General features: G+C 39.0%; 1 protein-coding gene across 7 annotated transcripts in view; it reads right to left on the reverse strand.

The window, feature by feature from the left end:
• Positions 1-27,080, reverse strand: part of LOC113046976 (G patch domain-containing protein 8-like) — a 40,056-nt gene that overhangs the window by 6,929 nt on the left and 6,047 nt on the right. Inside the window, exons 2-6 of one of the 7 annotated variants that reach the window (XM_026208203.1) lie at positions 20,652-20,729; positions 18,668-18,703; positions 13,463-13,481; positions 10,229-10,301; positions 2,651-2,692 (exon numbers count right to left, since the gene is read on the reverse strand). Coding sequence is in view for 3 of the 7 variants with exons in the window: in XM_026208157.1 (XP_026063942.1) it covers positions 10,229-10,301; positions 20,652-20,729 (151 nt within the window). In the remaining 4 variants the exon portion in view is untranslated. Of the gene's footprint in view, positions 1-2,650; positions 4,133-10,228; positions 10,302-13,462; positions 13,482-18,667; positions 18,704-20,651; positions 20,730-27,080 lie in introns of those variants that run through there. The other 6 variants (XM_026208183.1, XM_026208166.1, XM_026208208.1 and 3 more) reach the window with 6 other exon arrangements.

Raw genomic sequence — 27,080 nt, forward strand, 5'->3', positions numbered from 1 at the left:
GAATGGAAAACAAGGAGGGGAAGGTTGGGCCAAAGTTTTTTAAATGAATTTGCTGCAGCGTCTCTACAGTGGCCTGCTTAAGGAGGTCTTTATGCTTCCTTTCTTACTTCCTCAATATTTCTGTTATCTCCCTCCCTTTTCTTTTGAGCCATGTCTCAATGCAGTATGCATTGAACTATAGGGTTAGTTCTCCCAAAAATCTAAATTATGTCATTAATAACTCCCCCTCAGTAGTAGTTCCAAACCCATACGACCTCCGTTCATCAACAAAGATATTTTAGATCTAGTCCGAGAGCTCTCAGTCCCTCCATTGAAACTGTGTGCACGGTATACATGGGTGAATAATGACATAATTTTGATTTTGGGTGAACTAACCCTTTAACTGATTTGACAGGGAGGCATTTGGGTTGCCGTAGGGAGTAGGTATCAGAATTAACTGTATCTTTTCACAGGACTGCAATGACACTGACTGCCTGATCCACAGTATGCCTTCCACATTATTATTTTTTTGTACACACCCATTTTTCTAGTTTTTCTAGGTTTGAACCCTCTCTGAGCTCTGCTCATCGACTCATTTTTCTAGCTGACTGCAGGCCACACCTAGATGCAAATTAAGGTTTATGACCCATATGATATCCTGAAATAGTACTCTGTTTTACTGATAGTCATAGTGTGTCATGTTTTATATACACAAGCTGTGAAAAGACCTAGATCAGAGGAAAAGTAACATCAGAAAAATGAACACAAATCAGAATGAAACAAAAGAAAAAAAGGACAATCAAAACTACATTGAAGATTGACACATAATTGCTTAATCCACTCATAACCAGCCAAACGAAGCAGAAAGAGAGAGAAAGAAAGAGACACAGGGAGTGAGACAAAGACAGAGAGGATAAGGACACAAGCACTGAGCTACAGCAGCAGAGTGACGTCAAAGGCCAGAGGTTGCCATGGTGACAGTGCAGGGTTGGGGAAAGGATGTACTTACCTGGGAGAGTGTGGGAATGGGGTGGGGGTGGCAAACATACAGACACAGAGACAGGAAAGGGTGGGGGTCTCAAATAAAGGAGAAAAGGCACAAGAACAGAAGTCATAATCATTTGTGTCTGCACAGGCTAGCACCATTGTCACAGTCAATCAGACTCCAATCAATCATTTGGATTTCAGTTTTTTTATTTCTGTAAGTCTTCCTCTTTTTTTGACAATTTTTGTTGTTTCGGGGGTGGGGGGATGGGGGTCATTAAAGTTAAAAGCAGGATCAGTTTATACCCTTGGACTGATCTAATGACAAAAGAAAAGAAAAACTTCTGAATAACATTGGGATGTAACTGACCACACTAAAGGGCTAGGAGCTCTACACACCCACAAACCAAGAAGGTTGGTATTAGGGATTTTTTTTTTCAAATCAGATGGATATTTAAGGATGTTCTTCTCTAATAATATCATAAAACGTAATTATATATAATTCTTTATCCATTACCCATGAACATTATAATTGTGTGAGGCCTAAATACACTGACAAAGACAACTTTTTGGTGTCGATTTTCAAAATTTACCATAATATGAAAATAATTATTGGTCCATTGGTATTGACTATAATTTTAAAATCAGTTTCTGATTCAAGTTCAAACAGAACCCCAGAATCCTTTGAAACCGAGTGAAAAATATCTCTGTCTTAACACTCAACCTTTATAAATACGTCTTTTACATTTCTCTAAATTAAAAGGAATTAAGACATCAGTAATGCAAATACATTCTGAGAAAGCTTTTTTTGAGTCATGATAGATAAAGCATTAATTCTGAGCCCTTGAGAAGAAAGACCTGCATTACAATTTCTAAACTTAATTAACAGTCTAATTTGTGGCAGAGAGAGACTTGAGTTTCAGCCCAGTGGTATAACTGTTCCTGTAATGAAATGATAAAGGAGCGTGTGCGGAAACGATAAGGGCCTGATGGGATTCCAGCCCCCACCAGAACTTGCAGGAAAGTGCACTGAGGGATTCATCCTACCACCAGGGTGCACAATAGAGTTTTATAAAACTGAGAAACTGTATATAACAAATGAGCCTGGTATGAATTGTATAACTAAACAATACCGAGGTATCTGGTTATAGTGTCTTGTAATATTCTACCATATATAATTGCAAACATGGAAATGTCTTGAATCTTCTTGTAATGATTAATATTGATTATTTCCGATGGTTGTTTGAGAATTTTTAATAAAATGTAGGTGGGAATCCCAAAATCAGGCCCCCAAAATCAACGATCTCAATCCTTTCCCTTCCCAACAATCATTGGGAACAAAGTGAGGTCAAGACTAGCATTATGCATTCCAGTGAAAAAACATAATGAGAATGGACGAAAAGGGTGCAATGCAACAAAAACAGGGAAGTAAATCTAAATACCCCCCAAAAAACAGAATGAGAGTGTTCTAAAAGAGTGCATATTGAACACTAAGAGACGGGCAGCAGAATGAAGACTAATACAAAGAGAGGTAGAGACAGTTTAAGCCTATTAAACACTGGTGCTCTGATGATGAGAGTCATATCAAAACAAGAAATGGGGGAAGTAAAATCAAACAAAACAAAAAAAATGAAAGCATAAATCAAAATAAAATAACCAATTCAATCGGGGTAAAAATAACATTTACCACTAAGTTTACCATCAGCACAACATGGCCAGGATCATAATGCTGCAAAAAAGAAACACCAATTGGTTAAGCAGGAAGATTGAGGCACAAAGAGAGCGTTCAAGGGTAAGGGGTAAAGGGTTAGGGGTCGGGTTTGGGGGCAGGGGCTTTGGTGTACCCCCTACCAATTGGCCTGGGTGATTACAGGGATACCCTCTCACCATCCCTGACACTCATTCTCTCCTCCTCTTTACTGCTAATTTCTGGTACTATAATTTCAGGCTTCTGGCTTCCTGCACAATAAAGTAAGGAGGACACAGTTACTAATTTCAGACTTCCCTCTAAAACAAAGGTTTTCAGAGGAAAGCCTGAAAACCGGTTCTAAAGCTGTCCGCTCTCTCATTTTCCCTCTCTTTGTTGATTGTCCTTCAACAGAAATGTATCAACCATCACTTAAGTTCAAAAAATGAGTACCCTCCTCCCCACTCCCGCCTTCCTCCAATCCCCCCTGCGGGTCCATGGCTCTGCATGAGTGTTGAGACAGAGAGGCCATCGTATGCATACTTCATCACGCAGCTGTAAGAGCTATGAGAAGCATACGCTGTGAGTGAGCTTTTAGCAGCGCATCGTTCTTTAGAGGACTAGATCGGTTTCACAGGCGTTTTCATCTCGCCATTTATCTACAATCGATTCCAATCTGTTTTGTGGTATGCTGCATTGCTTAAAACTCAGTTTCACAAGACTGGGTCTCTACAGCGAGCATGCTCTGCAGGAGAGGGGGAAGGAGATGGGTCAGGTCAGGTGAGGCTTTCACAAGTAAATACATTTATAAAAGGAGAAGTGGGATGCAGGTGGGATGATGTGAAGACTCCCTGCAAGCTAAAACACCTGAGCCCCCACCCCTTGTTTAGGTGATACACATACACTCACACACACACACACACACACACACACACACACACACAGCACATACAATTTCCACTCCCACATGTACCACAGGTGTACATTCACTTCACAAAAGTGGACGCAGGCAGATAGACCGAATGAAGGCGGAAGGAGAAAGAGGATGGGCAGGAGATTGAGGCTCATTCTGGCAAGCCATTCAGGGGAATCATGGGAAAGAGGCAGAATCATATCCCCATCTCATGTTCTCAGCCAATCAAAACACCCCCATCGCAGCCAAACATACATTAAACTAATATTTACAAGAACTATTCTAACATGGGTGAATTCTGAACACAATCAAGAGGGGAAAAAAATTGAGTATTAATTTCTATAAAATACTTTACTGATTCCATTTTGGTATGCGATTCAAATCGTAGCGCTGGTATTTTAAGCAGTGTTTAGTGATTGTAAGCGTAGAGAGCAGAACTAAGAGAAGCCGTTAGGCTACACTGTAAAAGGGGGAGAGTTATTACTTATTATTTCAAGAAAAACATCCACACGCACACTTATTCAAACATACACACAAACATACAGTGGGGGAGGTCCTACAAACCTTACCTAAAAAACAAGAGTAAAAAAGAAAGAAGAGTAAAAAAAACAGAGTCAATACAATGGAAACTCAAAGCATTGGGGAGACATTTCAGCAAATTCACACTCAGTACCAAGGCTCTGTCCAAAAGATAGAGAGAAAAGGAAAAAGAAGGTTCAAACACCATGGCATGAGCACCAGAATGGGTGAACAGATGTGTTTTTGTTTGTTTGTGTGTAGGTTTGTGCACGTATGCAGCAGAGCCCTTTGCACAAAGAGTGAGTGTTTTCTCAAATAGTTCCCAACATTAACACTTGACTAAGCCAAAACACATACACCGGTCACCTTCGTCTGAGAAAGCTTGACTCAATTTCTCCTCGTTTCCACAAAAGTGATTTGCGTGTTATTTGGTGTACACAATTTGAACAAGCTCTCACTCTACCACACCCCTGGAACTAATGGAACTAATCTACTTCCTCAAGCTCGCTGGAAGCTCTAGGACTTTATCTGATCTGGAAAAGCTCTCTCACTGCAAATAACATCAGCCACTCCCTGTCTGCTCAGTGTATTAAACACAAACAGTATGATGACAGGATGACGACAACCGAGAAAGGAAAAAACTCTGATCTTTTGAGTGACTTGCCAAGCTACAAAACAGATGGACGGGAGTGCCGGTGTGCACTGGCAACATTCCTAATCTGTCACACACTTGACTTGGCTAGGATGACAACCTCTGGCTATGGCTACTTCCTTTGGGTTCTTACCACTGCGAGTTTTGAGTATCTACCGATATGAAACCCCATTCGATACCAGCACTGTTTTCTTTTGTTTTTGTTTTTTTATCAATGTAGAATTTCTATACTTCTCTGTGCTGACCTGATCATAACTCTTTTTTGTGTTAAACACACTACACTACATGCAGACAACTTTATTTTAATATAAAATAACAAATGAAAAAATATACAAATCAAACTATGACTAAAAATAATATTATAAACTAGTTTAGTGGATAATTTAGCAGCAAAAGATACTCTAGAAAAATCACGTGAGCACAAATTTTATACAACCTACAAATCCGATTCCAAAAATGTTGGGACACTGTACAAATTGTGAATAAAAACAGAATGCAATGATGTGGAAGTTTCAAATTTCAATATTTTATTCAGAATAAAACATAGATGACATATCAAATGTTTAAACTGAGAAAATGTATCATTTTAAGGGAAAAATAAGTTGATTTTAAATTTCATGGCATCAACGTCTCAGAAAAGTTGGGACAAGGCCATGTTTACCACTGTGTGGCATCCCCTCTTCTTTTTATAACAGTCTGCAAATGTATGGGGACAGAGGAAACAAGCTGTTCAAGTTTAGGAATAGGAACGTTGTCCCATTCTTGACTAATACAGGCTTCTAGTTGCTTAACTGTCTTTGTCACCTCTTTCTCTTTATGATGCACCAAATGTTTTCTATGGGAGAAAGATCTGGACTGCAGGCTGGCCATTTCAGTACCCGGATCCTCCCTCTACGCAACCATGATGTTGTAATGGATGCAGTATGTGGTCTGGCATTGTCATGTTGGAAAATGCAAGGTCTTCCCTGAAAGAGATGATGTCTGGATGGGAGCATATGTTGTTCTAGAACTTGGATATACCTTTCAGCATTGATGGTGCCTTTCCAGATGTGTAAGCTGCCCATGCCACACGCACTCATGCAACCCCATACCATCAGAGATGCAGGCTTCTGAACTGAGCGCTGATAACAACTTGGGTTGTCCTTGTCCTCTTTAGTCCGGATGACATGGCGTCCCAGTTGTCCAAAAAGAACTTCAAATTTTGATTCGTCTGACCACAGAACAGTTTTCCACTTTGCCACAGTTTATTATAAATGAGCCTTGGCCCCGAGAAAACACCTGCACCTCTGGATCATGTTTAAATATGGCTTCTTTTTTGAACTATAGAGTATTAACTGGCAGCGGCGAATGGCACGGTGAATTATGTTCACCGTCAATGTTTTCTGGAAGTTTTCCCGAGCCCATGTTGTGATTTCCATTACAGTAGCATTCCTGTATGTGATGCAGTGCTGTCTAAGGGCCCGAAGATCACGGGCATCCAGTATGGTATTTTCCGGCCTTGACCCCTACGCACATAGATTGTTCCAGATTGTCTGAATCTTTTGATGATATTATGCACAGTAGATGATGATAACTTCAAACTATTTGCAAATTTTCTCTGAGAAACTCCTTTCTGATATTGCTCCACTATTTTTCGCCGCAGCATTTGGGGAAATGGTGATCCTCTCCCCATCTTGACTTCTGAGAGACACTGCCACTCTGAGAGGCTCTTTTTATACCCAATCATGTTGTCAATTGACCTAATAAGTTGCAAATTGGTCCTCCAGCTGTTCCATATATGTACATTTAACTTTTCCGGCTTCTTATTGCTACCTGTCCCAACTTTTTTGTAATGTGTAGCTCTCGTGAAATCCAAAATGAGCCAATATTTGGTATGAAATTTCAAAATGTCTCACTTTCAACATTTGATATGTTATCTATATTCTATTGCGAATAAAATTTTGAATATAAAGTTTGAGATTTGTAAATCTATACATTTAAAAGAAATGCTATACATTTCTTTTAAATGTATAGCACAGTAATGAAGGCAACAACATATGATAGATAGGACAGAACCAGAAACACTATATTAATAATCTTTCATTGCCCAGAAAAGTATTATAATACTAAAGGCACCAATGGTGGCAGAGAGCACTTATGCACATCTTATGCACAGAATGATTTGTTGAAACAACGCAGAGTCAAAGTGCGCAGGCTACAAAGCCCTCCGTAGAAAACTTTGAAGGGAAGAGATATTAATACGTAGTGTATAAAATCGGTTCATTAGTTTGAGCCTTTTCTTTTAACAGTTTTAAACCTCAGTTACTGTGCGCACTTAAAGAGAGTTTCATCGTTTTGACTATAGTAACCGAACATGACACGCAGTTTGATTGCTGAATGGAGAATGACAGAAAGCCACAGTGGAAAGAAAAGTTTAATGTGAACTTGAATTTAATGACTTAAATATTAATCTGTGCCTCACATGGAACAGCTTCAGAACACTTGAAATATAGTGCACAAAATTTTTTTTTTTTAATAATGTTTTTGTGCCTTTCGTGGGGCTCAACAAGTACATAATAGTATACACACAATATCGGATTTGGATCAGTCCGATAACCCGATCCGCAGGAAAATGCCAGTATCGGAGTCAATACTGATTCTGAGTCCCTGATGCATCCCTAAAAACAATATTGTGAGGCGTTATCATAATTTATGACAACCGTTTTCTATTTTAATATATTATAAAATGCAATTTTTATTTTAGATTTTTTTATAATCTTGAAAACAGTTTGGCTGCTTAAAATTTTTGTGGAAACTGATACATTTTTCAGGATTTCATAAAGTTCAAAATATTTTTTTTTTAATAGAAAAATTCTGCAACATTATAAATGTCTTAAAGGTCACTTTTGATCAATTTATAGCATCCTTGCTGAATAAAAATAGTAATTTCTTTCATAAATTTATGAGGGAAGTGTTTACTGAAAACAATTAAAGCAGATGCCTTTCCCTATTATGCACACTGAGTACTGAATTAAGATCTTAGGCTTTTACACAACGCTGACTTCAGCACTTGAACACCAGAGCTATCTTAACAGCTGCAGGGCAGTGTCTAAAGAGTATGTGCGCATGTGTGCAATAAAAGCAGTCTCTAGGGAAAGACACACAATCTCACCTAATGGGCCAAATGACCTTGCAAAAGTAAGCTGACACAAACCTTTACTGTTTACACTCAACAGTGGTCTTAAGAGAGCCATTCATATTCCTGTCATTGATCTCTGTCAGAACAATTTCTCTTTGAATCAAAACCTTCTGCTAAAACGATCTTCAAAGGTCATTGTAAAAAGGCAGCATGTCAGAAAGGCAGCTGGATTTGCCTTTAACCTTGCGTTGAGAACAGATCGTATTGATTTACATGTGGGCACATCAATTTACTGAAACATGAGGGTGTTTTCATGTTTCTGTGCAAACGAACAAAACCTTCCACACGGTTTTAAGTTGTAGTGTAAAATAAAGGAAAAGAACAAAAGAAAGAGATCAAGACCACTAGAACATCACAATTCTTTCCTCCTGTTGAAATGTGCTCAGATATCTAGACATCAACGCATGCTAGCATTCCTCATTGTGTGCTTTATTTCATGCAGGCTTTGCAGCGTGACTGCAGCACACATGCATCCTGAGGGGACTGATGTGTTCGTGTGTCTCAGAAACTCCTGATCTTGGTTTGCCAATGACTGCATCAGCATGAGGTAATGACCAAAAACAGAGCGGTCTAATGTTTCTGTGTCTTGGGGGAAATTTAAGCATCTACTCTATCCTTGTCCAAATAAGACACTCCCTTCCAAGTAACTGTGCTTCCTAACAAGTGCCAAACTGTAACAATTTGCTTAAGAAAAGTCTACATTAAACCTAAAACTCTCCTTTTTTTAGCTTCCGTAGGGAAGAATGGCTCATTTGCATGTTATATATTACTTTCTCACACACATGCAAACAACAACAAGACTGCATGAATACAGCATCACTGACATTCTGTAGGCCACAAGTCAAGTGCAGGGGAGAAAGTAAAAGGGGAACTGGGAGAGGACAGAGGGAAGGAGAAAGAAACGAAAGAGCTGATCTTCCTCAACAATGGCACTACAAAAGAACACAAAGTAAATGAATGCTTTTACCTGGTATGATCAAGAAGATCTCATGACCGTTTGTGTTTTGGTTTCTCTTTGATCCTGGGCTACATAAAAACATGTCTGTCCATATCAGGGATGTTCATGAGTAATTGAGCAGTCAAGTAGTAGAAACACTTCCCACTGAATCAATCCCTTAATTCTTTAATGAATAGGCTACATATATTTTAAACTGACAGTTGAAATTGAACTCTCCTAAGCTGTTCAGAAATGGCCACACCTTGGCTGTTCTATGAAGTAGTGCTCGCACCTTCTGTGAAGTAGTAACAATACAATTTTGCAACTGTTTCCCCTTGCAAACAGAAAAAAAAGTGTAACTTTTGGGTGGATATGAATCTTTTGCACTCTGGATGTTTCATATATTTCCCATTCATGTCCCATGGTAGCTTAATTTGGACTACCGTATTTTTTGGACTATAAGTCGCATCAGTCCAAAAATACGTCATGATGAGGAAAAAAACATAAGTCACACTGGACTTTGAGTCGCATTTTTTTTTTAACCAAGAACCAAGAGAAAACATTACCATCTACAGCCACGAGAGGGCGCTCTATGTTTTCAGTGTAGGCTACAGGAGCACTAAGTAGCATAGAGCGCCCTCTCGCGGCTGTAGACGGTAATGTTTCCTCTTGGTTCATTTCTCTTGGTTCATGTCAAATTAATTTTGATAAATAAGTCGCACCTGACTATTAGTCACAGGACCAGCCAAACTATGAAAAAAATTGTGACTTATAGTCCGGAAAATACGGTAAATGGTAAAAGTTTGGCTTTTTTTTTTTTTTTTTTTTTTTTAGTTTATTGTTTTGCTTTTCTGTATCTAAAAAGTCATCAAGTCTGAATGACTCCGATTTAGGAAACCATTTTAATTTAATAATCAAAATTGTAACTGATAAAATCCAAACAGCCTAGGAGGATTGATTAACCAATATATTTTTTTGTGTGTTACAATACTCGACTACAAAATTACTCAAATGCCCATCTCATGTCCATATCTACTCTAGACCATAAAGCTCCACAGGAAAGCTAGCACACTCAGTGCTTATCTGATGCCTCCCCATCTACCAACTCCTTCCTCTATCCATCGCACCCTGTCTTCCCCCATTCACTGTATATATCAACACTACAGTCCAAACAAACTCATTCCTCACATAGACATTCGTGTCAGTACAAATGAGGAATACAAATGGGTGTGCTGGAACAGAATAGAGAGAGAAATCAGAAAAGAAAGAATACATTTTTACAACGGATCAAACCATAGGGCATCGATGCTGTTGGGTGGAAATCAAGAGAGAGAAAGAGTAGGAGAGACGGAGTTTGATAGAGAAGGTTGCTTGCTTACCCTGCATGGTTTTGCCCAGGCCTTGACCCAACTTCCAGCCATGTTTCTGTAGGAGCCGGTGCCCAATGTTATCCTGATGTGAGGAAGAGAGGAAAGAAAGACCACAATATTCCAATAATAAGAAATGCTTTCCTCACACACACACTCACTCAGTCATAAGTACATGTGGTGGCCAGTCCAACTGTCAAAACATCTTCTATCACTGTCATCAACAATAGCAACATCTGCTACACCTTTAAACTCCTTGTTAGATGGGGTGCAGAAGGGGAAAGAGAGGGAGGCTCATCTGTTTCTGTGCAGGATTAATTGAACCCAACTTCATACTAAAGTCTATAGTCTGACTTCTAATCTATAGCTTAAATGGGGCATTTCTCAACAGAACTAGTGGAGGTAACAGCTAAATGAAAAGGGATGTAAATGCTACCAACCTCTGAGTTTACTAATTCACTTTCAGTCTCAAAGGAGGGAGGGACATAATGTTATATATATATATATATATATATCATGACAAATATACATATATATATATATACGGTCTCAGAGAGGGAGATTAATACACAATCAACTAAGGGGGAAGTAACGGCACAGACATAAAGCTTGCATACACATAAAAACCAAACACTTTCACAAGCTTTATGTGAGTTCATCATCATGACAAGAGGCACCACAAAAAAAAAAAAAAAAATTGTTCAGCTGTACCGAGAGCGAAAGGAGGAGATCAAGGAGCGAGACAGTCAGACCGACAGATTTACAAAGAGACAAAAAGTAAAGTGGAGAAAGAGGGAGGCCTCAGGTTACCATTGAGAGGCCCGATCTGCATGTGGGTGAGTGCGTGTTTGCATTTTACATACTGATCTGATGCTTTATAAATATAAAAAATTATAATAATAATACAAATATTGGAGGGGAGGGGGATATGAAAATGCAAGAAAAAAAAAAAAATCAAGCTTAAAGTCATATATATTTTTTATCTGATACAACCATAAAGAAAAATAAATGTGCATTGAGAGAAAAAAAAAATACTTATCTATACACACACACACACACACCACGAATAAAGGCCATTATGAACAAAAACGAAAGCGATGAAAACAAAAACCATTAACCAGCATGCAGCTTTTTGTTAAACCACTTTTAACAAAAAGAAACGGCGGTGTTAGTCATGTCTGTATAGTAGTAGTATGCATACACAGGGAGGGAGAGGGCAGCACAGAGCTCGGGATGTTGTTCGAGATGAGGCTGAGCATGATGCACAAGGTCATCTAAACAGATGTCACAACCTACAGAGGGTGAGCATAAGATGGAGCAGCCATGAGTGCTGTGTGAGAGGCGATGAGTGGAGCAAGAACTAGGTTACAGCATTATGGGTATGGAGGAAGTGCTCATCCCCACAAGACACACCCACTTTTCATTAGCACTGCCTATTGTTTGCTACGTTCTTCAGCAGTCTGGCCAAATTGGATGTTGATTATTAAAAAAATACATAAAAATAAAGTCATCAGTCCACAAAGCTTGTTTTATATAGCTACTCCATTTATTTTCCTTGCTTTGTTTTTAAGATTGCTACTGGCATTTAATCATATTTTTCCATTTATTTAACAGGGCTATTGCAATAGGCCTCCTGAGAAGTCCCTAACTCTCTAAACAACTGGGTTATGATTACATTAGACTGAAATTAGAAAACCTGTGGCAAATTTGAGAAGACCATTTCCTAAGTTCATCTCACCTTAAGAAATTAAACAAAAGGGTATGAACATTAGCTGTTACATAAACCAATAATCAAGCATGCCATTTTATGGGTTTCTAAACCGTAGTGCCCAAAATGTATACTACACTACTGTACGTTAAACCAGAACCTTATGTAAGTTACATTTCCTCTGGGCACTGCTGTCTGTATAAAAACTACACTTTTTGCATGTGAATTTTTATTTGTATACTACATTCAAAAATTAGCGGGTTGATAATTTCAATGTTTTTGGCTTAACTCTCTTAAGCACATTTATTTGATTCAAAACTGCAAAACGTTAGTATGGTGAAATATTATTACAATTTAAAATATAATTTCGATATGAAAATCCCAATCTTCTGAATGGTAGTATGTATCTCACATCAACTAGTAATAATGTTTTAATTATATATATATAAATATATAAATAAATGTATTAAGTCAAAAAGCAGAACTGACAATTACTTAAAAATTAGTTCTGCATGTTGGCTATCATACCCAAACAATCAATATCTTATTGGTCATACAGAATGAATGTTGGTCGGTCTCTCCTTTTACATATCTCAAAGTAATCCATGTTGAACAATAGTGCTAAATCTTCAGTTCATTTATATCTCAGCTCAAACGTTTGTTTCATACCTTCATACATTTGTATGTGGTGAAAGAACATGGAAAAGTTTTATCCAGATGGTTCGAGCATGGGGAGCTGGACTAATGCTTGTCTTGTACAAAATTCCCTTTTGAGCCTCTGGACATCCAAACATTTGTGTGCATGTTCTTCCATTTAAATTACAGAGATGAAAAAAGGAACAAGACCTTATGATAATGATCATTTCCTTTTCTGTTATTTACAGTCTGCAGAGGAGACCACAGAGTGCACATCAAAACCAGCATATGGCCAGCTGCAGCAAGGGACTCAAAAATACAACGTTAGAACAGAATTAATCACATGAGCTCACTGCTTACAGACGAAAAGACAGACTGCAGCATCGAAAGAGTGCAAGTCCCAGGATCTTTGGTTTATCAGCAGTGCAGAAGCACTTGCAGTAAGCCCAGCCCAAAAGGCCTGCAATGCAGTGGCTCTGCAGCATCCTCTGCTAACTATACACAGCATTTCATCATTCTGAGGACTGAAGGAGAATCTAAACAGGGTGTGTGTGTTGAGCTGACCTAATATTACCTCTTCCTGCTGAGTGGAGCACTTTACATAGCAATTGTGAACTCCTCTTTCCCGAACAGGAGATCATTAGATCAAGAGATATCAAACTTGATGAAGAGAGCTGTCTTAGTTTAGTCTAATTCTTCATATTAGCCAATCAGAATCAGTCAAACGTGGCCAGAGGCCAATCTCCGGCTGCGTGAATGGCATGTCAGGCAGACGTGGGAGGCGGGTGGGTTTTGTGGGGACAAAGGGATGAATGCACTAAAATAAAACAGACAGATGGAGAGCAACAACGCCGAAGAATCCAACAGCAGTGCAAGTGGAGTGAAAACATGTCCATACGAACCTGGCTTTTAAACCCTGGGCTGTCAAAAGAACAGTCAAACGTCACACAAACTGAAGAAACTGGCCAATCTCTACAGCTTTCTACTGGTCACACTGTCTCTTTGATCCACTACATTACCACAGTGAATTCACACATCTACACATCCACTAACTGGCAGTTAATTCATATAAAATGATCTTTAAAAACAACATTAAGAATGTTATATTGTCCAAACAGACAAACTCCCACAAGAAAATTGTGGTAGAGAGTGATGTTATCAACATAGTAATAGCTGGGAGTGACAGAGGGAGAGAAAGGTGGAATTAAATTAAAACAGGACAGAGATGTGCAGGGCAGCTAGTGCATTTCCAACATGTAGGTGTTTGTGACAGCTTCATTAAGACAAGCTTGAAACGGAGTCTCGGAGAATGAGATCACACTAAATTTGACTTTGGAATATGCAATACTGAACCATGGGAAATTCACAATAGCGGTTACAAAAACATGTTATTTAATAAATAAAATATAAATAACCACCCATTTCTAATACTTAATGCGAAAATAAGTAAATGAAAACAGCATTTGCTCTCTCGATTTGCATAAAAACCATTACTCTGATATATTGGAAATAAAAAACACCTTAATATCACCACACTAGGAAATGTCTCAGTGACCAATTGAAATGTCACATCAAATAACTGTTAAGAGTCAGTCAAGCCCCTTTCACACTGCCATTCTGGCAAATACCAGGTAAAGTGTTCCGGCAATTGTTCCCGGGTCGCTAGATTTTGCACTTTCACACTGCCAGTGATTACCCGGGATATGTGCGTGCTTTCACACACAACCCGTAAAGATCCCGTAACGACACGTGACGCGTAATGTACGAATCGAAAACGCTAGGCACGTTATACTTTCACTGAAGCAAGCGAACGATCTCTGCATCAGCGCGGAAAGTGAGGAACTAACTGGTCTCTGCTTCATTACAGTTTGCATATATTTTTTCGTCGCGAACGTTGATCTTCCTTCAAAACAGCAGGTAAAAGAGTCGCGTGATAACGCGCGTCATCACTTTGACAAGGCATTAGATCTGGCTTTTGTTCACACAGTGCTAGTCCAATGTTACTAGGTCCCCGACCCGGGTTCAATGCGGGAATCAATCCCGGGACGTGGTTGCTTTCACACAGAAGGCGACCCAGCAAAGTTCCGGCAATATGCTGGGTCCGACGTGCAGTGTGAAAGGGGCTTCAGTGGTGGCTGATAATGAAACACTTTGTAAGGTGACAATGTTCATGCTGACCTTCATGCTCTATAGCTGGACACCAAAAGGTCAGTCCTTTAATCAGAGAAATAACCAAAAAGAGACAGAGAGATCACATCGGGAACGTGTTAACAAGTTGAGGTAAGGTAATAGGCCAGTTGAGTTTTTTGGGGGGAGGGGGTGGGTGTTTGTTTGGGGACCTGGACAGCTGGTGTTGCATCACTGTGCTGATGGAAGAGAGGGGGAGAGGGAAATTTAACACATTCCCTTTCCTTACCAACACAATGTGTAAACTGATCAGGACCAAATTGGGAAGATGGCAGAATGGCTTTTTAATGTCACATTCACTTCTCTGTCTTAAAGGAACACTCCACTTTTTTGAATATAGGCTCATTTTCCAACTTCTCTAGAGATAAACCGTTGAGTTTTACCATTTTCGAATCCATTCAGCTGATCTCCGGGTCTGGCCGTAGCACTTTTAGCTTAGCTTAGCATAGATCATTGAATCGGATTAGACAGTTAGCATTGCTCAAAAATGACCAAAGAGTTTTTAGATTTTTCCTTTTTAAAACTTGACTCTTCTCTAGTTACATCGTGTACTAAGACCGACAGAAAATGAAAAGTTGCGATGTTCTAGGCCGATGTGTCTAGAAACTATATTCTCATTCCGACGTAACAATTAAGGAACTTTGCTGCTGTACCATGGGTGCAGCAGGTGCAGTGATATTATGCAGTGCCTGAAAATAGTCCCCGGCTAGTTTGTGTAGTTGCAGCAATAGCAGAGTTGCTGGGGACTATAGTCAGGCGCTGTGTAATATCACTGCGCCTGCTGATCCCAACTATTCATTTTGAGTACTACAGAAGATTCAAATTTTAAATAGGGAAAAATATAGACGCTCTTTGGTGATTTTTGAGCAAGATGCAAATGGTATAATTCGATTCAATGATCTATGCTAAGCTAAGTTAAAAGACCCGAAGACCTCCAGCCCTGGAGATCGGCTGAAGATTCAAAAATGGTAAAACTCAACTGTTTAACTCTAGGGGAGTTGGAAAATGAGCCTATTTGTGGCCACAAATGCACTGTATTTCAGCCATAATTTAATGTCTGAATGTAACCAAATTTGAGAGCAAAATATCAAACCAAGAGACATTTGAAAACAAATTACGCTAGAGCAAGGTTAAGGTTATTTAATTTTACAAAACTACTAATTTAAAACATATGACTGCATGCTTTAAAACCCAACAAAAATTTGCTTAAAAAGTGAGCTGTGTTTCTTAATGTATTTTAGCTTGTTTTTATACAAGAATATTTTTCAATAGTCAATAGGGACCAGCAACTGTTTGAGTACCCACATTCATCAAAATATCTTCTTTTGAACTCAGCAGAAGAAAGAAACTCTTGATTTGGAACAACTTGAGGTTGAGCAAATGAGAATTTTCTATTTCTGGTGAACATTAATCCTCTTAACTTTCCAATAAAAAAAAGGGTGACTGTAAACAAAGTTGATGGAAAACACATCTCAGCTATCTGCTTGTTAAGACTGATGTCACATGTAACCATTTCGGGGTCTGAGCACTCTATCAAATGTGTGCAATACTGCAAAAATATCATTATTCTTACTTTTATCACCGTAGTGAAATCTTGGTTGGTCAGACAGACTGATTCATCTTTTCTGAATCATTAAAATATTGGTGACTGGAATGCCGCAAGCCAAGAGAATGCATTTATAAAAGCTTAACTTAAATGTGTGCTATAAATAAATAGTCCTCATTCATGGCTGTTAGGATAATATTCTCAACCGAAACGGAGTGGAGGCTTGGACCCGGAAACAGTATGTGTTACATCAGAGCTTAACAAGCAGAACAACAGGTCAGTGCGGTCTCGAAATGGCAAACCTTGACCTTTTCATCAGAACATTCCTGGGTTTTACTTTCACACTTAAGAGCTTCATTAAGGGGATATGTGTGCATGTGGTTGCAAAGCTAAACTGTGTGAAGTGAATGTTTTAAATAATGCATGTGTCAATTTCTGGTCTGTTGAGCGGTACATTGTTGTACCAGTGAGATATATAATCATAGTCACTCATGGGGTACATTTACCCAGTCAGGTTTATCACTCCAATCTAGATTAATGGATGGCAACTCTGAAGGCTTCTTTTTTATATTTATATAGTGCAATGTTTTGGGTCCCAGACCCCAAACATCCAGTTGCTATTGCTCCAAGGAACAATAGCAACTGGATTCACAGCCTTCAGAAGTCACACAGCTCATATCACCATCGCTGCGAGTTACCAGAACCTGAAAAGAAAACGCACTTACTGTGCTGTGATGTGTGTGATTTACGTGATGCTTGTCATTTGACTGTCACTGCCCAGTGCACATCTCCTTGGGTTAGGGAACGGGAGAAAGGAAGATGAGTGTTGAGATTCATAGTAGATGAAGGGGAGTGTGTGAGAGAAACTAATGCTACTGACTTAACATGCAAACAAACAAACAAAGGTGTTGAGAGAGCAAGAAAGAAGAGGGGATGAGTAGATAAAAGCATATTGGGAAAATAAGAGAAGATCCCGATTACCACAGACCTCTAGCTGCCTACAGATCACACACAATGATTGGCAGAGGAGGGGCATGGGAAAAACAAGAGCATGGCAAACACAGCTCTCGAACAAGAAGCACACACATATATGCTAAGATGGCTGTCACCATCCACGGACCAGCTGCTTGGACTTCTGCGATATAAATACACCACTGCTGTTTGGTGGAAAATAGCCCTGACACTCTAGATCTAGTAGAGAAAATGGGTGGTAAATAAATGAAAGCTCATGTTGTTGTGTGATTGAGGAAACATTATGAGTGTAAAATAATTGACAGTGACAGCCAACGTTTTCTGCTGTGTGTGGCGTCTTTGCTCTTCATGAACACTGCGTGTGGCAGCTCTATTATCCACACCCCTCCATAGACAATAGTGCAGGAGCGGGAATCGTTTGGTTCAGGCAGGCAGCCAGGCTACCTCTCCAGCTCTCTCTCATGTTCTGCTGACCCGCAGTCTGGGATGGTGGCTGCTCGAAATAATACAGAATAGATCAGACCATGAAATCTGAGAAATCTTGATGTAAAAAAACCCAATTCATGTCTGGACACATGAAAACATGCTTCTACAGTTTGCATTAAAAAAAAGGGATTATAAGACATGATTAAATAATTAAAAAGACCAAAGACTACTTGTAATAAAGGCTAACAAATGCTACAGAATGGGCCAAGAAAAAAAAACAACCTTTTTTCATTAATTGTTGTCTCAATTGGGACATTCACATTTTTTCCTTATTGTTGAGCCCTGATGATAATGCATATGGAAAAATAATCCTTTAAATGTAAACTGGTGGTTTTCATTAAACCTGCTTTTAAAGACAGGACTGTTGTTTTATATGTGACAAATCTCATGAAAGATGTCACCAGCATCTTAACTTAATTTTCATCTATATTACCAAAAGTGAATTGACAATAGAATATAAAGATACAGGAAATTTCAGGCAATTTACCTAATCATGTTTACATAAATTTGCCTTTGTCATGGGGTCTTAGTGTAACTGGAGCAGGAAGGACAACATGGAGAGGAGGAGAGGCATCAGGCATGCACATCCCTGAAATACAGAGCGAACCAGAGGAACGAGACAGAGAGACAGAGACCAGAGCTGCCTGCGATATTATCTACATGCCTAGTCAGCGAAAAATGCAGTCCCAGTTGCACAAGCACCATGCCAGCACATAATGACAGAGGGTACTGTACACCGAATCACTGTGTTGGAGAGACAGAAAGAGGGACAGAATGATGAGAGAGACAGAGCGATAGTGGGAGAGACAGAAAGAGAGAGTAATAGAGAAAAGGTGAGAGACAGAGAGAGTGAGAAAGCATTACAAGGAGCCCCTAAAGAGACAGAAGGAGGAGAGCAGAGCGTGCAGATACAAACCGGGTCAGAGCTGCTTAGCTAATTGGGGCCAATTCGCTGCAGGAGAGAAATGTCGAACACCCCAAGTTGTGTACAATACTGAAAATATCTGAAATAAACTGTCCTACACAAACACTGACAAAAAAAACAAACACACACACACACACACACACAAGATACTGGGCCCTAATGTGCTCAAACACACACACACACACACACACACACACACACACACACCACTTTCTCTCAGTCAAAACAGACACACACTATCTCTAGCTCCACTATGTGAGGTGGATGACACACAAAGTGGTTCATATCTAAATCAGGTCAGTCTAGTTTGAATCACATGGAGCAGACACACAGACCAGTTGCGTAACTGAATTGGTGTTGTGTTTGCATATCAGAGGTCGGACTCGGAGTCTGACAAATCTGACGTTGAATTACGTTGAACCACTGGATGTCTGTGTGCACAGATGACTTTGAAGCACATCTTCTGAAGGGATGGTTGAGCGGTTTTATTTCTTTGCCTTGTATGTTTAGGGGAGTTTATTTGCAGGAGCGCAAAGTGAACTACAGGGCCCGCTACAGTTCAACATTAAACCTACAACATAGCCTCTATTTGGTGGCTTATGCACCGTGAGTTTTGCACCTAACTGCTTCACTCTACTGCTCATGCTCACCGGAAAAGCAAGAGAATTTCTATGTAGCATATTTGCTCCTGCTTGCAATAGCGCTACTGTGCTTTAAAATGGTGTAGTAGAGCTGCACTGCGCAACGCTGGTAAGATGACGTAACCCTCTCGTGAAGCAATGCTCGGCTCACATGCTCTGATGATAATAACTTTCTAAGACTATACATTATTTGGATTATTAAATGATGTCTTATGCTCAAAGTTGCAAAAAATATATGTTATATTTTAAAATGTATTTTCAGCCATCATTACTCCAGTTTTCAGCGTCACATGATCCTTTAGAAATCATACTAAAATGATGATTTGCACATTCCTTACTAATATTAATGTAGAAAACAGTTGTGCTTTTCAGTTGTACATTTTTTTTCCCAGGATTCTTTGATGATTAGAAATAACAGCATTTATTTAAAATAAAAATCTACTGCAACATTATAAAAGTCTTTATGTTTGATCATTCGCACTTGCCATTTTGAGAAATGTAATGAATCCTTGTTGAAAAACACAATTTATATATATACACTTACTGACATCAAACATTTGAACAGTAGCATATTATAAACAAATGAAGGTCATTTCTGGATTGCAAGGTTGATTTATAGTTTATCTTTTGCAGTCAACCTGTTGTATTTGTAATCATCCTCAGGTTTTCATTAACTTGTGTAACCTTTAAATAAAGAGGGCTAACTGTACCGTGGTCTGGATATACTTGTTATACTTTGGCTATCATGAGGGCCTTGGAAAAGGCTGTAGCCAATAAAATTAAGCAATCATGGGTAACAGATCAAAATCTGTATGTCAGTCAAAGAGTTTCGCCAGTGTTGAATTAGGTATTGCATGCGCATGTCTGTTTGTATCGTTTTCCTTTTCCACAGTGTGCCATCCACTTCACAGTTCAAACAAGTGTCCATATAAAACGCTTCATTGTGGAATACCATCTAACATAACACAAGGCCATCCATACTCACTCACGTCTGTGATCAAAAAACGAAACAAAAACAAGCTGATCACAGTGATTGGTACAATCCAACAGATCTCCTTCACCCATGTCTTCATTATAGAGTCACACAGGTGATGACACCAGATGTGTTCACTGAAGAACAGGTGGAGAACAGGGAAGGGGTCTACGGTGGCCTCCAGAAAGGGAGTGCTGACATATTTACTGTAAAGGAGGTGATTTGAATTCTCTCTAAAATAAGGGAAGGGGCTGACCATTGAGGTGGTGGGGCTATCCCTGACTGGACCAATCATCCACACTCTCACACACAGGAAGCAGCTGTTCTAGTCAACAGTACAAAGTGAGGTGTGTAGCCTTACCGATTCTATGGGCTTGTCCAAAGACGCCTGTTCCAACTCCAACTGACCTTCCTCATACTGATCAAAGTGATTTCCACCCTGAGAGGAGAGAGAAATGGGGAAGATGACAGATTAAAGCAGAGCAAACATTACATATGCTAAAATGAAAGATGTCCTGTTAGCGTTTCCCCTCTAAAAATAAAATTACATACAAAACTATTTTTTTCTTAAAAAAGGAAACACGCAAATAGAACAGAGACATCCAGTTATTGTGAACCAATTTTTAGCTTCATGCTCAAAGCTAAACTTCAGACTAACTGGATCATGCATCTAAGGATGGGTACTGAAACCTGGTATTCAATCGGCTAAACTATAAAAGGCCAGAGTATTGATAAGCTCTGACCTTAATGATTCTGCTATCGGTACTGGAGAAATTAAGAACACACACATACATTTATTATTGTTATTTATACATTATCTTGCAAATTCTATCTCACAAAACAAAAGTTGCCAGCTGTTTTTATATGCAATCATTTTCAAAACATTTGTCTATTTGCATTTTTGCTATTCACAATTCAGAAGCTAGATCAGGCTTTTATGCGGAAGAGTTTCAGCATGTGCAACATGAAAGCGGCTGCTTAATTATGATAGAAGAGAGTACTAAACATTCAAACATCTGCTTACACTTTAGGCCTGTGGCTGTTTTAATAAACTAATTTATTTATTTGTTTTTATTATGGCATCCAAGCATTATAGCTGCGTTTCTTCTAGCGCAACTTTCCCTTCACAGGGGTGCACACTTGTTCCTCCCTAAAACCCAACTTAAAATCAGAATCCGCACAATCGGTGATTCTTGTAAAATGCCATCTTATACTGTTGCTAAATTGCAGGACATGTTTTATAAAAAGTTGAAAGCACAATCTGTTCCCCAGGCTGAAATGTTTGCACACTCCAAAACGGACAGGTTAATTACAATTTGAGCTTTTGGCACATCCAAACAATCAAATATACAAATATGCCAAAATGGCCGGCTTGGAGAGTATTTACTGAAACACAGTTTAAGTCTTAAGTGGACAAAAACAGTTGGGAGAAAATCCGATGTGTGCCAATATTAGTGCCTGACCAATATTGTTTTTTTAGGGCCAATACCAATATCGATATTAGGGAGGGAAAAAAGGCAGATATAAATATAATAATATATAAATCTATTAATCAGATGAGAAAAAAATTAAGTCACCTTAAAAGGGAAGGGGGGTGATTTCCAATCCACCTGCTCATCTTTTCCTTAAATAAAGATGGGTCAGTTAATCTAGACTATTTTCCAAGTTTGTCTTGTTGTTTTTATCTTTTGCGACTCGCTATATAGGGGGAGAAAATCTGCAGGCAGTTGAATGAGATCAGACAGGAGTGTCTCTACTACGAGCGCCACAGCTCAAATCCAAACCATTGGACCTCCTTGGCCTTTTAAACATTGAGTGTATTACAATGTAAACTAGAGACCAGTCACAAAAACTAATAATAATAAAAAAAAAAAAGTGTCAACAAAATTAGTCTTAATTAGACTTTTCATTATATTTTTTTATTCTATTTAATGCCGAATTTAAGATTTGAATTCACCTGAAACTTTTCATCTTGATATAAAAATGTAAAAAATTCATGAAGCACAGGATCATGGCAAATGAGTACAGAAAATTGATTTAATACAAACAGAAACGGCTCAAAAGCCTGACAGCATATAAAACTGGTTAAAGCTCTCAGCTGTTTTGTACACCACCATTGCTCTTTGGCTCTGTGTGCTGCTACGGGGAGTCTACGTGTCCCAATGACAGGCCAATGACAGGCACACACCCACCCGCATACACACGGCTTAAAACAGAACTGGCCACTACAAAAATTCTGAAAAACAACGTTATAAATTCACTCGTCTCAACAATACAATTTGACATTTATCGGGTGCAACAACATTCAATAGCAGACTCCCACAAACATCCAACCGGAATACTGTGTGCGCTTTTACACATGATGCAAAAAAAGAAAAATATGCATTCAGAAGGGTCACGATTTGACACAGCACAGTGTGTTGTGGCAGCAGAACAGCAAATACTGAGCTAGAGAGGAGAGATTTTTAGGCAGAAGGATTATGCAGAGGAGCGATATGACAGATGCTTTCAAAGGTCCAGAACTTTCAGGGGCGGGACTTGGGCGCTAAACATGCTGATTGGTTGAGTTCACGCAGCATTGTGACGTCAAACACCATTCGGATCATTTTCTAAATAAACTCAAACCTGCATTTTATTTATAAAGACAGCGCCTATTTAAAAATGGGTATCGTCAATTTCAGAGACGATCAGTGGGAGCTCATTGCTCATGTTACTGACGAGAGCACTTTCAACTCGACTAATCCTGACATTTGGCGCTGGCTCTGATGTCTCGTTAATGTTTAAACATAAAATTTAATTCATTTTGAGAAATGCAACGCAGACGTCACCAGACTATTTGCCTAATCTTCACTGTACTTTAAACCGCAGTAGAAATGCAGAAAGCAACAGGTCTGGGAGGAAAATAGTTCCTGGGGAAAAAAGTTCCTGGTACAACTGTTGGGTAATTTCGGTTGAAACGCATGCTTCTGCATTTAGTTTTGAACCAAAATCTGTGAGAAAACAAGTGAGAAGCGTTTCAGCTTAACACCGGTAACAATGTCCACACCAACTATTGCAGCAAGCCTAGACCAATGATAGTGGATTTCATTGCTGTCCATGGCAACATACTACTTTCATGTCACTCATGACTCCACAGACATTAAAAAACAAAACAGCTCATAATCCCCATCATTTAAGACCATATTAGGTCTCATCACGTCTGCTGGTAGCAAAGACATCAGCCCGGCGACAGCAGGATCAGTGACTGTTTGAGTCCAGACCCCTCATAAGCCAGAGCTGAACATATCAGCAAAACTTTGAAAACCACTGAGAGAGAATTTGGCATGGGGCACAATGAAATATATCATTCAAGTGGTAAGAAATCAACATTGAGGATTTGCTCTAAGCAGAAAGGAGCAGAAGGGGTTTTAAATTAACCTTAATTTCTCAATATGCAGACAAAACCCTTATTTAACTGCAGCCTAGACAGAAGCACAAAGCAGAAATGTAAATGATGGTTTTCTATTACGGATCAAGCAAGCAGAACATTTGGCTATCTGACTGTAAGCTGAACTCACAACCCAAGTTCTGCAACTCATCTTTGAGATCCCTGCACACACCTCAGGTCTGCAGCTAGAAAACACAACCAAACATGGAGCGAGAAACCACAAAAGCAAAGATAAATAATTCCACTCCATCACCCAATAAAAGACATCTCAACCTTGAGCAAGCTGCAGAATGCAATGCAGAAACGATCCACATGAAACTGCATGGTGTTATGTCCAATCTTTCAATCAACTAATTTATTGTTTCTATTCTTGCCTATTTATATTTACATGTCGGCAGTTTTATTCTCATCTTATTTTTATTGTATGTGTGTTGTAGTCGTATCTGTATACTGGAAGATTGTGACACTAAAACAAATTTCTTGTATGCGCAAGCGCAATAAAGCTCTTTCTGATTCTGATCTTGGGTATGGATAGACTTGAGTCTAACTCAAAGCAATACCAGTGGACTCTCTAGCACAAAAACACACAGGCAAATGGGATAAAATGCAGTGATCTTGAAACACTCCATGAGATTGATTTTGATTAGCCTCTTTAGGCTCTTCAAGTATTCACAAATAAAGATATGCAGTGTATTCGGTTGTTTGTCATGCACTCCAAGTGCAAAATAAAAAATACTGCCAAGAGTCAACTAAAGACAAGCCTATGTCATAGACTGTCAGACTGTATGTTCTGCATAAAACAAAATAGTCATACATCATGAATAAAGATGGACCAAAGGCATAAAGACGAAGCAAGAAACATACAATACAGACCCTTCCATCAAGACCTGAAAGGAAAGTAAACACACTAGCACATTGGTATGCTGAGTGCTAAACACAGTCAGCAAGAGGCATTGCTGTTCAAAGATAGACATACTCTATGCAGGTAAACACACAAAACATCTGAATTCACAATCCATTGGCTAGACTAAGACAGAGATGAGAAAAGCATAAAGGAAAAACCCAAGAGAAAATGACCACAGTAGTTAAGCATTTCTGAAAGTGACGATGGACTGTGACAGCGGTCGCATTTGCAACAAGTTTTTGCTGAGGTCGCCACTAGCGACTAAAGAAATGTACATGGTATGATTTAAAAATTAGCATGTAATGACTTTTTCCGGGTTGTTTTGTGATAATATCTTTTTTTATGTTGATGTAATAAGCTGAGACAATGTGCATCAACATTTTAGAAGAAAACTCTGCCGAACAGCAGCGTTGACAGCACACCTGTTAAAAGCAGCTTCAGTTGTGGCAGCTTGAGAGAGTGGAAACATGCAAAGTTAAAGTGAAGAAAAGCAGTGTCTATTTTGTGTTCAACTTGAAAAAACTACAACAGATAAAGCTGTCAGCTGTGTGGACATTTACAATATACAGGTGCTTCTCAAATTAGAATGCAGAAGAAAAGTTCATTTATTTCAGTAATTCAACTCAAATTGTGAAAGTCATGTATTAAATAAATTAATTGCACACAGACTGAAGTAGTTTAAGTCTTTGGTTCTTTTAATTGTTTATCCAAGCATGTTAACAGAAAGTTGAGTGGAACGAAAAAGTGTGGAAGAAAAAGATGCACAACCAAACTGAAAGAACCGCAGCCTTATGAGGATTGTCAAGCAAACTGGATTCAAGAATTTTAAAGAACTTCACAAGGAATGCTCTGAGACTGGGGTCAAGGCATCAAGAGCCACTAGACACATAAGTGTCAAGGAATTTGGCTACAGTTGTCGTATTCCTCTTGTTAAGCCACTCCTGAACCACAGACAATGTCAAAGGCGTCTTACCTGGGCTAATGACAAGTAGAACTGGACTGTTGCCATTGGTCCAAAGTCCTTTTTTCAGATGATAGCAAGTTTTGTATTTCATTTGGAAACCAAGGTCCTAGAGTCAGGAGGAAGGGTGGAGACGCTCATAGCCCTGGTTGTGTGAAGTCCAATGTTAAGTTTCCACAGTCTGTGATGATTTGGGGTGCAATGTCATCTGCCGGTGTTGGTCCATTTTATTTTATGAAAACCAAAATCACTGCACCCATTTACCAATCTTGGAGCACTTCATGCTTCCTTCTGCTGACCAGCTTTTTGAAGATGCTGATTTAATTTTCCAGCAGGATTTGGCACCTGCCCACACTGCCAAAAGCACCAAAAGTTGTTTAAATGACCATGGTGTTGGTGTGCTTGACTGGTCAGCAAACTCACCAGACCTGAACCCCATAGAGAATCTATGGGCTATTGTCAAGTGGAAGATGAGAAACAATGCAGATGAGCTGAAGACACTGTCAAAAAAATTTAACACCTCCTATATAATTGCATGTTACTAATGAAGAAAAACAGATGGGATTTGTGCAAGACTATGACAAGACAACATTTGTAGGATGCATTGAGGGGGAGCCCAAACTACATTCAATGGCCAAATGATGCTGAAATAATAATGGTCCACGACACTGGCACAGATTCTGTGTAATGAACAATTCTTTGTGACTGAATTCAGCTATCAAATTGGAAAAGACACTTAGTTCCCAATTTAACTGAACCATAGTTCCCAGGACATCTACAAGATGGATTAAAATGCTGTTAAAGACAAGAAAAAGTGAGCCAATGGCTCCTTAATTGTTTTTCTGTTTTTGTTTTTGTCTGGAGCCTGCGTTCTTGTTAAATAAAAGTACCTAAATCTCGCTGACTCCAAACTTCTGATCAACAACAAGGCTGAAAAAAACTTGACATTAGTCACACAAAAAAAAAAAAAAATGTCCAAACACCATCCACCGTACTGCATTTTGAATTATGGGTGGAACTTCTGGTTTGGGGAACTTCCATTCAAAGAGACTGAAACAAATCATTTCAAATCAAATTAAAACTAATCCGTCTGTTTGACTGAATGAGCTGTCGATTTTCCTTCATGTTTCAGTTTCAGACATCATGAGAATAACGTAACGCTTGGTGTTTTAACGTGACATGTTATAACAAGAAGATCTATGGCAAGGGCTTTTCAGTCGCTGCATTATTTTCCTCATATTTATTTTCTTTTTCCCCTTTGCATTCCACGGTAGTAGTATGAAAAAGGACAACCTATACTGCACATTTGTGGTCTGTTCCCCCGATTTAACTTACGATATATTTCCCATTAATAATTCACTGGAATGCACAAAATCTTAGAGCTTTGTTTATTTTTATAGGTAAATAGGGTAAACGTACCTATTGAGCTCACGTACCCATTAAGCACACTTCCATATTTGAGCTCAAATCAGAAAATGAAAAAATAATGTATTATTGT

Source organism: Carassius auratus, chromosome 3 (genome assembly GCF_003368295.1).
Source record: "Carassius auratus strain Wakin chromosome 3, ASM336829v1, whole genome shotgun sequence".
Taxonomy (NCBI): Eukaryota; Metazoa; Chordata; class Actinopteri; order Cypriniformes; family Cyprinidae; genus Carassius; species Carassius auratus.